Source organism: Papio anubis, chromosome 20, assembly GCF_008728515.1.
Source record: "Papio anubis isolate 15944 chromosome 20, Panubis1.0, whole genome shotgun sequence".
NCBI lineage: Eukaryota > Metazoa > Chordata > Mammalia > Primates > Cercopithecidae > Papio > Papio anubis.
In genome coordinates, this window is record NC_044995.1 from 18,438,390 (window position 1) to 18,453,899 (window position 15,510).

Sequence of the window (15,510 nt, forward strand, 5' to 3'; positions counted from 1 at the left end):
TCTCAGCAACTCGGGAGGCCGAGGCAGGAGAATCGCTTGATCCTGGGAGGTGGAAGGTGCAGTGAGCCTGAGACCGCACCACTGCACTCCAGCCTGGTGAACAGAACAAAACTCCGTCTAAAAAACAAACAAAAAACACCAATGCATGTTCTCAGGTCTCCCGTTCCGACCTACTGAATCAGAAACTCTGGGTGGGGCCCAGCAGCTGGGCTGAACAAACCTTCAAGGGCTTCTTTGGGGACCATCGCCCTATATTGTAGAGCCTGGAAGGCCAAACCATGACCTTCCAGACCTCCTTGTAGCTGGGATGGCCCCGTGACGCCAGCTGCTGAAGGGGGTTCTGGGAAAGTGCTTGCTTTCTCCATAGGAAGGGAAAGGTGCTTGGAGGCTGCCACCTTTCCCTCTGTTCTCTGCCCCCGACTGCCACTTGCCAGACACCACAGCTCCATCTCAAGGCAGGGAGACATGAGCCAGCATGGTAAAGATGCCGAGCAGGGAGATACAGAGCGCCAATCTTTGAGGCTCTCCATGAGCCGCATCACTAATCTGGCTCTGCCTTCTCTGGACTTCTTGTCAGGGGACTGTTTGTTACACCTCTATTGTTTAAGCCATAGTGGGTCAGGTTTCCTATTGCCTCCAGTCAAATGCACTCTAACAGATACAGTCTGTGACCCTTGAGAAAGCATACAAACTTTTGGTCTCAGCAGAGAGCAAAGAAAAAAGAGACAGAGGGTCAGAGAGAACCAGAGACAGATGAAAACAGAGACAGAAGGCCAGGGGTTTCTTTCCTTCCACCTGGGGTCCCTGAAGGCTGATGGATGGGCAATAAGGCAGAGGTCCATGAGCACCCCAATTCTGTCAGCAACCCAGTGACTAGGCGCAAGCATCCGTGTGTTTCTGGGGAGGAGAACCCCACCATCAGGACCCTAGAAGTAGAACTGGCAGAAGTAGAAGGTGGCCAGAACCCAGACTAGGTTCAAGAGCTTACCTGGGCTGCCTCGGTGGGTCTCGGCTGCCCCCTGCCAGTCCCGTGGGGGTGCTGGAGCCGGAGGAGTACAGCTTCGGTCGGTAGCCCTTGCTTTGGCCAGCAACTGTGGGGGCAGGGGAGACCTCCCGCCGCCTGTCTGTGTGGTGGGACCTCCCGGCGGCCTCGCGACCCCCACCACAAAGGCCCATACTTCCAGGGGGCTTGTGTGGCTTGGCGGGCCGTGGAGCCTTGGCCAGGGACATGCAGCTGGGGCTGGAGGTGTAGAGGGTGGTGTCGATGCCACTGTCGCTGGAGCCACCCTTAGAGAGGGGGTCTTGCTCCGGCTCCAGGGGGTCCAGGGGGTCGAACCAGCGGTCGTCACTGTGGCTGCTGGATGCGTTGCTGGAGAGGGTGTTGCTGCTGGAATGACTTGAGTACTGAGGTTCTCCCTGAAGGGCAAGAGAAGCGTGTCATTCCCAGACTCCAGGGCAGGGGCGCATCTTCCCTCGCTGGGTCCTCCCTCCGCCTGGGCCTGAACCCTGGGACCAGACAGCTTCAAATCCTGGCTTCTCATCTACTGGCTGTGTTACCTTGGGCAAGTGATTTACCGTCCCTTTGCCTCAGTTTCCACAGTGATAGTAAGCCTGCCTAACGGGACTGCTCGGAGGAACAAATGACATCACGTACAGAACGTGATTCCCACACCTCAGACTCAGAGAATTTAAGACTGAGCTCGGCACCATCTTCCCTGTCTCAGTGACTCCAGCCATGCTTTCAGCTGCCCCTGCCAAGAGCCGTGGACTCACCTTGACCCCGCTTTTGCTCTCACTCACGTCCAGCCCAACAGCAAACCCTGCTGCCTGCGTCCTCAACACAGATCCGGGACCTGTCACTTCCTGCTCCACGGCTCCGCCTGGTCCTGTCCATGCCTGTCCTGTCCTCTCCCCGGGGCCAGTGCAGCAGCCTCCTCCCTGGTCTCTCTGCACCCTCATCCCCATTTATTCCCCATGCGCAGCCAGTGGGAGGCTGGGAACACCTGAGTTACATTATGTCCCCCACCTGTGGCTCCATCTTACTCCAGGCACAAGTGAGAGTTCCCACCACGGCCCACGGGGCTTTGATGCTTGGGTCCCGGTTTCCGACGTCATCTCCCCTCCCTCCTGATCACGTTGCTGCGGCCATGGTGGCCCCCTTGCTGTTCTCTGAACACACTGGGCACTCCCCCTCAGGGCCTCTGCACCTGCTGCTCCCTCTGCCTGCAATGCTCTTCCCTGAGGGATCTTTGTGGGCTGCTCCTTCCTTCACTCCAGGTTTCTGCTCAAAGGTCACCCCCTCAAAGGCCCTCTCTGACCACGTCATCCTCGAGCTGCAGTGCTTGTCACTCTCTCCCTTGGACTGTGCGTTTTCTTTTCTTTCTTTCTTTCTTTTTTTTTTTTTGAGATGGAGTCTCGCTTTGTCGCCCAGGCTGGAGTGCAGTGGTGCAATCTCGGCTTACTGCAGCCTCCGCTTCCTGGGTTCAAGCTATTCTCATGCCTCGGCCTTCCAAGGAGCTGGGATTACAGGTGCCTGCCACCACACCTGGCTAATTTTTGTATTTTTAGTAGAGATGGGGTTTTATTAGGTTGCCCAGGCTGGTCTCGAACTCCTGACTGCAGGTGATCTGTCCGCCTTGGCCTCCCAAAGTGCTGGGATTACAGGCGTGAGCCACCACGCCCAGCCCGCGCTTTTTCTTATACAACAGATCTGTTTATCTTCTTACTGCTTGCTGCCCCCACTGGGAAGTCAGCTTCCTGAGGACAGGGCTGGTCTGTCCTCTTCATCATCATGGTCCCAATGCCTGGAGTGTTGTAAGGGCTTGTCAAACACCCACTGAATGAATGGATACAAAGAGATTGCCAAGAGCCCCTGTAAACCATCTACTCCTCCTGGACACACAGGACTACATTTCCCAGCCTTCCTGGGACATGTAAGACTACATTTCCCAGCCTCCCTTGCAGTTAGGTGTGGCCACATGATGGAATGGAAGTGATTCATGCCATTTCCAGGCCTGGGCTAAAAAACACCTCCCACATGATCTTTTCTCTCACTCACCTCCACTGCTGGAAAGATGCAGGGACCTAGCAGAGGGCTTGGAACCTCTGCGGAAGAGCAGAGCCACAAGAGGGAGGGAGCCCGGGTTCTGAATCACCATGTGGATGGTGGGTAGATGCTCACTGAATACCTGCACTGTGCTGTTACAGGAGAGGGAAATCCACTTCTACTGTATGAGGTCACTGAGATTCGGGGCTGTCTGTTACAGCAGCTGATTTACCATGACTGATGGAACAAAGAGGAAACTGCAGCTCGAGGAGGTAAGAGATTTGCCTAAGATGACTGCTGACGAGGGCTGGAGCCAGAATGTGAACCTGGTTGTTTCCAACTCCAGACCAAGTATTCAACTCCTCTGCTGAGTGGAAGGTGGCAGAGGTGGAGGATGTGCCCAAGTATGAAGCTCCCAGGCCACACCCAGGTAGGCCTGGCTCCCCCAGTGGGGCAGGGTGGTGCCCAGACTCACTTTGGAATGCCTGTTGGGGGAATCTTTGCCTGCTGCATCCTGCCTGGACGGGTGCTTGTTCCCGCTGCTTCCGGCTATGGCTGAGAGCCTGGCCTGGGCGGGCACATGCCACAAAGGCTCTGTAGGAAAACAGGAGACACACCAGTGGTTAGGAGTGACTCAGGCCAGGGCCTAAAGAATCCGGCCCCTCTGCCAGCCTGTCTGCTCACCCAGGGCATGACCCCATCAATTTATGCCTTGGAGTTCAACACTCAGTAACAGAGAATACATCTCAGCACATACTATGTGCCAGACACCGTTCTGAGAGCCTCACTGAAGCCGTACAATATCCCATTTCCCTCCATCCCTGTCACCCAGGCTAAAGTGCAATGGCATGATCATAGCTCACTATAACCTCGAACTCCTGGGTTGAAGCCATCCTCCCGCTTCAGCCTCCCAAGTAGCTAGGACCACAGGTGTGCATCACCATGCTTGGCTAATTTTTTTTTTTTTTTTTTGAGGTCTTGCTACAGCATCCAGGGTGGTCTTGAACTCCTGGCCTCAAGTGATCCTCCTGCCTCAGCCTCCCAAAGTGCTGGGATGATAGTGGGATGATAGGTGTGAGCCACCATGCCTGGCCTCCTTCACCCATTTTTCTATGAGTTTGACTATCTTTTTTTTTTTTTTTTGAGATGGGGTCTCGCTCTGTCACCCAGGCTGGAGTGCAGTGGTGTGAGCTCACTGCAACCTCCACCGCCCAGGGTTCAAGTGATTCTCCTGTCTCAGCCTCCCAAGTAGCTGGAATTATAGGCGAGCACCACCACGCTCAGCTCATTGTTTTATATTTTTAGCAGAGACAGGGTTTCATCATATTGGCCAGGCTGGTCTCGAACTCCTGACCTCGTGATCCACCTGCCTTGGCAATTCTTTACATATGCAAGGTAGTAATCCTTTGTTGGTTATATGTACATAATTTTTTTTTTTTTTTTTTGATATAGAGTCTTGCTCTGGCACCCAGGCTAGAGCGCAGTGGTGTGATCTTGGCTCACTGCAACCTCCCGGGTCAAGCGATTCTCCTGCCTCAGCCTCCCGAGTAGCTGGGATTACAGGCACTGGCCACCAAGCCCAGCTAATTTTTGTATTTTTAGTAGAGACGGGGTTTCACTATCTTGGCCAGGCTGGTCTCGAATTCCTGACCTTGTGATCCACCCATCTCCGTCTCCCAAAGTGCTGCGATTACAGGTGTGAACCACTGTGCCTGGCCCATAACTTAAAAAAAAAAAAAAAAAGGAATCATAATAAACACTGTCCTACAACTTAATTTTTCACTTTGTAATATATCTATATTTGCTTTTCTCTTTATATCTTCACCATAGGTCTTCACATAATTGAAGGTGATGTTACCCTAAGAGTATTGCACCAAGTGAATATACATCAATGACCTGCCAGTTTCCTACTGATGGATATTTACATTAGCTTCAACAGTCTTGCAATGGCCTTCCCTCTACATGCGACTTTGAGCAAGTGTAGGATTGTGTGTGGGACAGAGAGTTCTACTGGTGGAATTGCTGGTCCAAAGGTGAAGCGGGTTTAAGAGTAGTGGCTGCTGTGGATGTCAGGCAGGGCGCAGTGGCTCACGCCTGTAATCCCAGCACTTTAGGAGGCTGAGGCGGGTAAATCATGAGGTCAAGAGTTTGAGACCATCCTGTCCAACATGGTGAAAGCCCATCTCTACTTAAAAAAACAAACAAACAAACAGAAAAAACAAAAAAAAATTGCTGGGCGTGGTGGTGTGCACCTGTAGTCCCAGCTACTCAGGAGGCTGAGGCAAAAGAATCGCTTGAACCTGGGAGGAGGAGGCTGCAGTGAGCCGAGATCGCGCCCCTGTACTCCAGCCTGGCGACTGAGCAAGACTCTGTTTCAAAAAAAAAAAGAGTAGCAGCTGCTGTGGATGTCAACTGGTTTAACCTCTCCAGCCTAGTCAGTATGCCTGAACCAAGTATCTTGATGACCTTAAAAAAAATAATTGGCCAGGCGCCAAAATACAGGCTCATGCCTGTAATAACAACACTTTGGGAGGCCAAGGTCAGGGGATCATTTGAGGTCAGGAGTTCAGCACCAGCCTGACCAACATGGTGAAACCCTGTCTCTCCTAAAAATATAAAAAAATTAGCTGGATGTGATGGCACATGCCTGTAGTCCCAGCTACTTGGGAGGCTGAGGCAGGAGAATCACTTGAATCTGGGAGGCGGAGGTTGCAATGAGCCGAGATTGTGCCACTGCACTCCAGCTTGGGCAACAGAGCAAGACTCTGCCTCAAAAAAAAAAAAAAAAAAAAAAAAAAAAATATATATATATATATATAGACCACCCCCAGTGGAGGGCATTTAGATATTATCTACGGAAATTACAAATGCACTAACTGAGAAGCTGAACGCTGGTGGTTTAACCCCAAAGCTGACTTTTGATCGCTACGGTATTCAAGATCATTAACATAATGATAATTCCCATTAAGTGCGTGTTCTGTGTCAGGCGCTATCGTAAGCATTCTGCATATATCACCCTGATGTATCCTCCCAGTACCACTGTGAAGTGCGTATCAGGAGCATCTCCAATAGATGTGGAACAAGCCTCGGGGAAGTTAAGCAGCTGGTCCAAGGTCACACAGTAGGAAAGGGCCAGGCAGGACGTAGGGCTCAGGCTGGCCTGGTTTAGCACCTGTGCTGTCAAGCCCTGCCTCCTTCCTGGGTTTCACCAACAACAGCAATGCTGGCAGTGGTAGAGAGTGAGTGCCCAGTAGGAGGAGGCCTTGTTCTAATGATGGGCCATGGACTTGGCCGGCATTATCTCACTGGACACCCCCCAAACTGCCCTGGAAGGAGAGACACCTAGGATGTCCACTACAGGAGTGGGACCTGAGGCTGACGGGGAGGAGGTCACTGCTGAGGCCACACACCAAGCACATGCCCGACTCAGAACTGCCCACCAGGCCCTGTGGGACCCCTGAGCCCACAACCACAACACTGCCACCTCCGGTGCAAGCCCAGGGTACTCTCGGGCCCAGGTTCCTGCTGGGGAGGGTGGCCTGGGTGACCGGGCAGAGCACTCAGGGCCACTGCAGAGAATGACCTGGCTGGACGTCGTCTAGTCTCAGTTGAGGGTGTCACTGCCTGTGTGGCTTTCACTGGGGAACCATGGATGCGAGAAAGTGGGGAGGCTGGCCTCTTTGTCCACCTGCCCTGCCTCCGTTGATGGTTTACCTCTTTGGGACATCTTTATATGCCCAGAAGGTGCTGGTTCCCTGGGAGGCAGGCAGTCACGCTGGGAAACCACATTTATACAGAGCAGAGCCCATGGCAGTCACATCCGGCCTCAAAAACCACAGACAACTCCAGCGCTCTGCCTCTGGGCTGACCTCTGCCCCTGACTTGAGACTCGAACTCAGATGCCCTGCAGCATCTCCACTTGGGCATCTGTCGGGCACTCTCACCGAACATGGCTAAGGCCAAGGTCAAGGGCTGTACCTTCCCCCAAACCTGCGTCTCCCACGGTTTTCCTGCTCAGTTCATGACTTCTCCTTTCAGCTGCTGTGGCCAAAACCCCTGTGGCATCCTTGACTTCTCTCATGCCCACAACTAGGCATCATCAGGAAATTTGGTTAACGCTGCCTTTAAAATACTATATCCAGAACCGCGTATCTCCCCCTTCCTCTGTCCCTACCTGGTCCTGCTCTCACCCCACCTGACAGTAATCTGTAGCCAGGGGGGCCCTGGGAACACCTGAGTCAGATCCTGCCCCTCCTCTGCACAGAAGACTGAGACCTGCGGCTCCTGTCCCACTCTCAGTACAGGACAATGGCCTCCCTGTGGCCCACGAGGCTCCACATACTCTGCCCCTGTTCCCTCCCTGACACATGGGCCTCGTCGCCACCACCTCAGGGTCTCCGACTAGCTGTTCACTTTCCCTGGAATGTTCTCATTCCCACTGACTTCTTCGCATTGTTCCAGCCTCACCTGAAATGTGATTTGCTCACAGATGCCCCCCAAACCCTGTCAATGTCTTTCTGCAGGCTATGACAGTTTCCACTTTTTTGTTTGTTTGTTTGAGACAGAGACTTGCTCTGTTGCCCAGGCTGGAGTGCAGCAGCACAATCTCGGCTCACTGCAACCTCCGCCTCCCGGGTTCAAGTGATTCTCCTGCCTCAGCCTCCTGAGTAGCTGGGATTACAGGCACCTGCCACCCCATCCAGCGAATTTTTGTATTTTTAGTAGAGACGGGGTTTCACCATGTTGGCCAGGCTGCTCTCGAACTCCGGACCTCAAGTGATCCTCCCGCCTTGGCCTCCCAAAGTGCTGGGATTACAGGCATGAGCCACCACGCCCGGCCTAGTTTCCACATTACACTCAGCATTACTGTTGATGTTTCATCATCATCGTGTCCCTGTTATTATCCAATTCTCCCACCAGACTGTCAGCTCCAAGAAGACAGAAAACATGCCTGCCGGGCTCACCCGGTATCCCTGGCGCCTAGCCTGGTGGCATCATCAGTTGAATGCATGCACAGGTGGAAGGCCAGCTTCCTCGCCATCCTGGCTGCCCCTGCATTCTCCTGCCCCAGCTCTGCCCTCAGCAGGCCCTGATCCTGATTCTCTGGATCAGCCCTCAGTGACCTGCTGGCCTTCCTACCGCAACCTCGACATGCTGGGCAGGGGACAGCGTGAGAGATACGCTAAAACCCTGGGCCAGGCACAGTCTCAGGGCAGCCAGTGACCCTGGAGGCACCTTCCCAACCTGGGTGCTCTGAGGCCTGGGAAACGCTCACACTCTGTGGGTAAGGGGTTGTGGGTGGAGCTTACGGGGGGGTCCTGGGACCCAACAGGGCTCCGTTCATATCCCGCTTAGTGACCTGGGACAAGTGACAACCTTTCTGTGCCTCATCGTCCTCCTCTCTGACCAGGGGCAGTCGCAGTGCCTACTCTGGCGCGTTCCTGAGACAACTAAACACGAACGCATGTGCAGCGCTGCACACCGGACAGTCCACAAAACCGTGTGGCTGTTATTAGGATGGCTCGCTCCATCGGGGCTGGGCAAACCCCCACATTTGCTGCGAAGCCTGATCCTTGCCATCTGTAGTGAACTACCTTTTTTTTTTTTTTTTTTTTTTTTTTGAGACAGGGTGTTGCTCTGTCGCCCAGGCTACAGTGTAGTGGATCACGGCTCACTGCAGCCTCAAGCTGCAGCCATCCTTACCCCTCAGTCTCTTGAGCAGCTGGGACCATAGGTGCGCACTGCCACACCTAGCTATTTTTTTTTTTTTTGTAGAGGCAGAGTCCCGCTAGTTTGCCCAGGCTGGTTTCGAACTTCTAGCCTCAAGCAATCCTCCCACCTCAGCTTCCCAAAGTGCTAGGATTATAAGTGTGAGCCATTGTGCCTGACCTTTTTTCTGGGTCTTGAATACATTCTAGACCTCACAATGATTTCTTTTTTTATTTTTTAAACGGAGTCCTAGTCTGTCTCCGAGGAATGCAATGCGCGGTCTCAGCTCACTGCAGCCTCTATCTCCTGGGTTCAAGCGATTCTCCTGCCTCAGCCCCCTGAGTAGCTGGGATTACAGGTGCATGCCAGCTAATTTTTGTATTTTTGGTAGAGGTGGGGTTTCATTATGTTGGTCAGGCTGGTCTTGAACTCCTGACCTCAAGTGATCCACCTGCCTCTGCCTCCTAAAGTGCTGGGATTATAGGCGTGAGCCACCACGCCCGGCCTCACGATGATTTCTAAACAGATTTCCCTGATCTGTGTGGGCGTGTGTGTGTGGCAGCAGCAACTTTAGGAGTCAACTATAACAAGGTCAAGGAAGTGAGTGGGGAGCCAAGCTCCAGGAGACGGAAGAGGGAAGGGAAGGGCAACAGTGAGTTTCTTATCTGGGGCCCATGGTGTATGTGGGAAACATTTCCTCCCCATTTTGTACTTTGGTGTGTAATAAAATAGCCAAGCAACACTTTTCTCTTTTTCTGAACTTGGTGAGGAAAAAGGAAAAAAGGGATCCAAATCTATCTGTCTTGGAGCAAAGATGACAGAATTAGGGGCAGTGACAGGCATGATTAAGTGTGCTGAGGACAGGAGCAAACCACGCACGCCCTGGAGGCAGCAAAGAGGCTGAGGCCCCAGCAGTTCCACCTGCTTCCCTGAAGCCCAACCACTGTCTCTGGTTTGTTTTTTGTTTTTTTTTTGAGACAGAGTTTCTCTCTCGTTACCCAGGCTGGAGTGCAATGGCATGATCTCAGCTCACTGCAACCTCTGCCTCCCTGGTTCAAGTGATTCTCCTGCCTAAGCCTCCCGAGTAGCTGGGATTACAGGCATGCACCATCGCACCTGGCTAATTTTTGTATTTTTAGTAGAGATGGGCTTTCACCAAGTTGGCCAGGCTGGTCTCGAACTCCCGACCTCAGGTGATCCGCGCCCCCCTCGGCCTTCCAAAGTGCTGGGATTATAGGTGTGACATTGTCTCTGGTTTAAGAGAACCATGGGGCCGGGCGCGGTGGCTCAAGCCTGTAATCCCAGCACTTTGGGAGGCCGAGACGGGCGGATCACAAGGTCAGGAGATCGAGACCATCCTGGCTAACACGGTGAAACCCCGTCTCTACTAAAAAATACAAAAAACTAGCCGGGCGCAGTGGCGGGCGCCTGTAGTCCCAGCTACTCGGGAGGCTGAGGCAGGAGAATGGCGTGAACCCGGGAGGCGGAGCTTGCAGTGAGCTGAGATCCGGCCACTGCACTCCAGCCTGGGCGGCAGAGCGAGACTCCGTCTCAAAAAAAAAAAAAAAAAAAAAAAAAAAGAGAACCATGGGCTGAGACACTAAGGAATTCTCCAGGCCACGAATCTTGGGGCATGCAGCCTCTTCCATACCCCACAGCAGCTGGGAGAGCTGGTGTGCTGATAGGGTCAGCTCTGCCAGCTGCCTGGAAATTCTCAAACACTCCCTAAGAGGACATCTCCACCCCTCCCACTCTGATGTCACCGCTTTCTAACATTGCTTATTTGTTTGCTTCCTTCTGAATCCATCTTGCCCATTCAACTGCTAGTTCTCAGACTTCAAAGGGGCTACAGGTTTGTTCTATGGAATTATGTTTAAAATATTCATCTGAGTAGTTCACAACTTGATTAATAATTAATAATAATAAACATTGAGAAGATGCTCAATCTCAGCAGTCTTCAGAAAAACGCAAATTACAAACACAATGTCAGCCAGGTGCGGTGGCTCGTGCCTGTAATCCCAGCACCACTTTGGGAGGCCGAGGTAGGAGGATCACTTGAGCCCAGGAGTTCGAGACCAGCCTGGGCAACTTGGCAAGACCTTGTCTCTACAAAAAATGTTTTAAAAAAATAATAAATAAAACCACAATGTGATGGCACCACCTGCCCATTGGAATAAATGAAACACAGAGGCTGGTGAGGGCATAGAGCAACTAGAACTCTCACATGTTGCTAGACAGAGTATAAGATGCTTTGTCATTTTGGGAAACAGTTTGGCACGTTCTTATAAAGTTAAACATACTGGCCCTGTGCGGTGGCTCACACCTGTAATCTCAGCACTTTGGGAGGCTGAGGCGGGTGGATCACTTGAGGTCAGGAGTTCAAGACCAGCCTGGGCAACATGTTGAAACCCTGTCTCTATTAAAAATACAAAATTAGACGGGAGTGGTGGCGCATGCCTGTGGTTTCAGCTACTCGGGAGGCTGAGGCAGGAGAATCGCTTGAGCCTGGGAGGCGGAGGTTGCAGTGAGCTGAGATTGCGCCATCACACTCCAGCTTGGGCAACAGAGTGAGACTCTGTCTCAAAAAAATAAATAATAATACAATACAATAAAATAAAAAAGTTAAACATATGACCTAGAAATTTCACTCCCAGGTGTATACCCTACAGAAATGTGAGCATATGTTCATCAAAAGACAGGCACAAGAATGTTCCCAGCAATACTGCTCTAGGCAGTCCCAACTGTAAACAACCCAAATGTCTATCAACACCAGGATGTGGCAATACATTGTGGCTCATTCAGACAACCGGGGATACCGCTCAGATACTGCGATACACTGTGCATTCACAGGGCTGGCTGTCACCAGTGTAACACTGAGTGACAGAAACCAGACACACATACACAAAATAGACACAGTGTGATTCTGTATTCCATGAAATCCAAAACCAGGCAAAGCTCAGGCTATGAGAAGTAGGACAGGGTTCCTTTGGGGATACTAACTGGGAGGGGAATGGGCGTTTGGGGAGGCTAGCCATGTTCTGTTTCCTGACTGGGTGTGTCCACTCTGCGATAGATTATCAGGCTGTGCACTCATCATGTGGACTCTTCTCTTTTCTTTTTTTGAGACAGAGTCTTGCTCTGTCGCTCAGGCTGGAGTGCATCAATCTCGGCTCAATGCAACCTCTACCTCCTAGGTTCAAGCAATTCTCCTGCCTCAGCCTCCCCAGTAGCTGGGATTACAGGCACGTACCACCACACCTGGCTAATTTTTGTATTTTTAGTAGAGACAGGGTTTCACCATGTTGGTCAGGCTGGCCTCGAACTCCTGACCTCAAATGATCCACCTGCCTTGGCCTGGCCTCTTTTTTATGAGAAAGTCTTGCTTTGTCACCCAGGCTGGAGTGCAGTGGCATGATCTCGGCTCACTGCAACCTCCGCCTCCCAGGTTCAAGCGATTCTCCTGCCTCAGCCTCCCGAGTAGCTGGGACTACAAGCATGTGCAACCATGCCCGGGTAGTTTTTGTATTTTCAGTAGAGATAGGGTTTCACCGTGTTGGCCAGGCTGGTCTCGAACTGCTGACCTCAGATGATTCTCCCACCTCGGCCTCCTAAAGCGCTGGGATTATAGGCGTGAGCCCCTGCGCCCAGCCATGTGGGTTCTTAACATGTGCTGTATGTCCATAAAAGTTGAAAACAACATAGGAGGGTTTATGTAATGAAAAGCCACAGGACGCAGTCAGTCCTGCTCCTGAGAGCACCATGCTTAATCTTTTTCAGCTACCTTCCCTGGTGGCTCCCAGCTCTGTGTCACACAGCTGCACGCCGGCTCTGGCCTTATCAGCGGGAGCAGACGCAACCTGCCGATGCCTCGTCTGGACGGATAAGGATCTCGCTCCCTGGTTCCGCTGCTCTCCTGGGTGCCCTCTCTAGTCTTACACGTGGCGCTTACAGCTTTCTTTCATGTTTTATCTGTCACTGACAGGAGGGGGAGTGTCGCCTGTCAAGCTCTAAGTAAGAGGTCCTGTGGAGTGAGGTGGGCGGGTGGGCACAGTAGCTGGTGGGGGCCCTACCTGGCTTCTGGCGTTCCATGGTACTCTCCTGGCTTGTCAGGCCGCCGGAAGAGGAGTCGCCGCTGGACGTCCCATCGTGGCTGAAGTGGGGATCAAGAGATAGCAGGGGGTGTGGGGCAGCCGTGTACCTGCAGGGGACGAGAGGAGACGTGCCCAGGGTGAAAGACCAGCCTGTGTCAAAAACCACCTGAGCCTCAGCCTTGCTTGCCAGTGGGGTTTTAGACACATGGGAGGCTCCGCCGTGGATGACAGAGAGAAAGCTGTTAGCAAGGCTGGATGAGTAAGCCTGGAAACGTGCTATTAGCTGCGGGTCCAGGATGAGAGTCTCGCCTGGGAAGCCTGCCAGGGAGCTGGTGGTGGTGGGGCAAGGCGGGTTCCTCGGGGAAGGAGGGGGCAGAGGCCGCTTGGGCCGACAGCCCTACCCCTGGGCTCCTCTCAGGGGTCCTGTTTTCTGGCTGTGACATGGGGTGAACGTCCCCAGCAGCTACTGCCCCAGGCTTATCTCGGGCTGCCTTGCTCTCTGATGGAGACAGCAGGCTAGGGAAGCACTCATGGGTGCAGCAGGCCCTGAGTTGGGCAACTGGGGCTTCAGACCTCACCATGGCCTCTTGCTTAGACAGATGCAGCCACTTCCTAGCCCCGAGCCTCAGTTTCCTTAGCTGTCAAGAGGCAATAACAGTAAGCCCTTCTCAGGACTGAAGGATGCCCCATCATGCCCAGTGTTTAGCCATGGGCTGACTCCTGACACATGGTAACTTGGGACACCTGGCTGATGGGCTAGAACTCTGCCTGTTCTACCATGGTCAGCTCACGAGGTAACATTTTCTACCTCATAGGGTTGGGGAATGGATGGAATAAAGTTATCCCCTAGACAGAGGTCCTCCTGGAGGCCGGCTTCACACACTCACAGGCAAGGCTAGGATTTAAGGGAGGTGGTGGTAGAAGGCTCTCACTGTGCCCTCATGTCCCAGTGGCATTCTTTTTTTTTTTTTTGAAACGGGGTCTCACTCTGTCAACCAGGCTGGAGTGCAGTGGCATAATCTCAGCTCACTGCAACCCCTGCCTCCCAGCTCAAGTGATCCTCCCAACTCAGCCTCCTGAGTAGCTGGTACTATAGGTGCATGTTACCATGCCCGGCTAAGTTTTAGTATTTTTTGTAGAGATGGGTTTCACTATGTTGCCCAGGCTGGTCTCGAACTCCTGGGCCCAAGCTATCTGCCTACTTCAGCTTCCCAAAGCGCTGGGACTACAGGTGTGAGCCACCACGCCCAGCCCCAGCGGCCCTGTCTACAACCATGGGGTGAATCTTGTAGACACTTCCTAATGTCCAGTCCTCCCTGGATCACAGTCGGTTGTGGTAGAAAGTCTTCTCCCTGGCCGGGCGCGGTGGCTCAAGCCTGTAATCCCAGCACTTTGGGAGGCTGAGACGGGTGGATCACGAGGTCAGGAGATCGAGACCATCCTGGCTAACCGGGTGAAACCCCGTCTCTAGTAAAAAAAATACAAAAAAATAGCCGGGCGAGGTGGCGAGCGTCTGTAGTCCCAGCTACTTGGGAGGCTGAGGCAGGAGAACGGCGTAAACCCGGGAGGCGGAGCTTGCAGTGAGCCTAGATCCGGCCACTGCACTCCAGGCTGGGCGACAGAGCGAGACTCCGTCTCAAAAAAAAAAAAAAAAAGAAAGAAAGTCTTCTCCCTGCCTCAGGTTGGTTCAGAGACAGGCCTGTGACACAATTTTGACTGATGAGACATGAAGGGAGGTCAGAGTTATTAAGACGCCCACAAAACATTTCCAGTTCTCCACTTCCAAGCAGGTGGCAGGACACACTTCCGGGTCCCTTGAGACTGGCTGAATGGAGTTATGTGACCAGCGCTCGTAGCTGAGCTGTCAGGGAAATGACTGGGAGTTGCTGGCTGCCTGGGGAGCCTGGGTCCTGAGAGGTCCCTGCCAACCAGCAGTGGAACTGAGGAGGGGCCGAGAAATAAACTTTGCTGATTTAAGCCACAGAGACTTTCAGGTGTCTGTTACCCAGCACCGTCTGACTGAAACGGGGTAAGTCTGCCCAGAGGCTTCTGGGAAATCTCCTTGCTCCTAAGAGGGATGACAAGAAAAGATGGCCTCTCTTTGCCCTCCAGATGCTGCTGAGTCCCGACTTAACATCACAAGCTGCGGCTGCCCTCTTGCTACCAGCCTGCAGGTGAGGCCCACTCTGATGGTGGAAGAGATGAGGCAGAAGGAATCTGGCCCTTGATAATGTGGTCAAGAAGCTGGGTTCACCCTCCCTGGAACCTGCCCTGCTCCTGAACTTCCTTTTCTGTGAGATAACAAATTCCTACAATGTTTGAGCCAAAGTTTGGTTGCTTCAGCCAGAAGTACCTCACTGACACAGGCCGTGTGCTCTGGGGGAGTTACTGAGCCTCCATTAGTAATGTTGATATTAGCCAGGCGTGGTGGCTCACGCCTGTAATCCCAGCACTTTGGGAGGCCAAGGCAGGTGGATCACTAGAGCTCAGGAGTTCGAGACCAGCCTGGCCAATATGGCAAAACCCCGTCTCTACTAAAAATACAAAAATTAGCCAGGTGTGGTGGTGTGTGCCTGTGATGTCCCAGGTACTTGGGAGGCTGAGGCAGGAGAATCACTTGAACCCGGGAGGTGGAGGTTGCAGGTTGCAATGAGCCAAGATTGT

The 15,510-nt window shown here is 52.8% G+C and overlaps 1 protein-coding gene across 5 annotated transcripts in view; it reads right to left on the bottom strand.

The window, feature by feature from the left end:
- The window catches only part of SIPA1L3 (signal induced proliferation associated 1 like 3), a 308,537-nt gene that overhangs the window by 45,058 nt on the left and 247,969 nt on the right, over nucleotides 1-15,510 (bottom strand). For all 5 annotated transcript variants that reach the window (XM_021931056.2, XM_017952902.3, XM_031659500.1 and 2 more), the window contains 3 exons: nucleotides 12,826-12,953; nucleotides 3,522-3,640; nucleotides 989-1,416 (listed from right to left, as the gene is read on the bottom strand). In XM_021931056.2, the coding sequence (XP_021786748.2) occupies nucleotides 989-1,416; nucleotides 3,522-3,640; nucleotides 12,826-12,953 (675 nt within the window). The remainder of the gene's footprint in view (nucleotides 1-988; nucleotides 1,417-3,521; nucleotides 3,641-12,825; nucleotides 12,954-15,510) is intronic.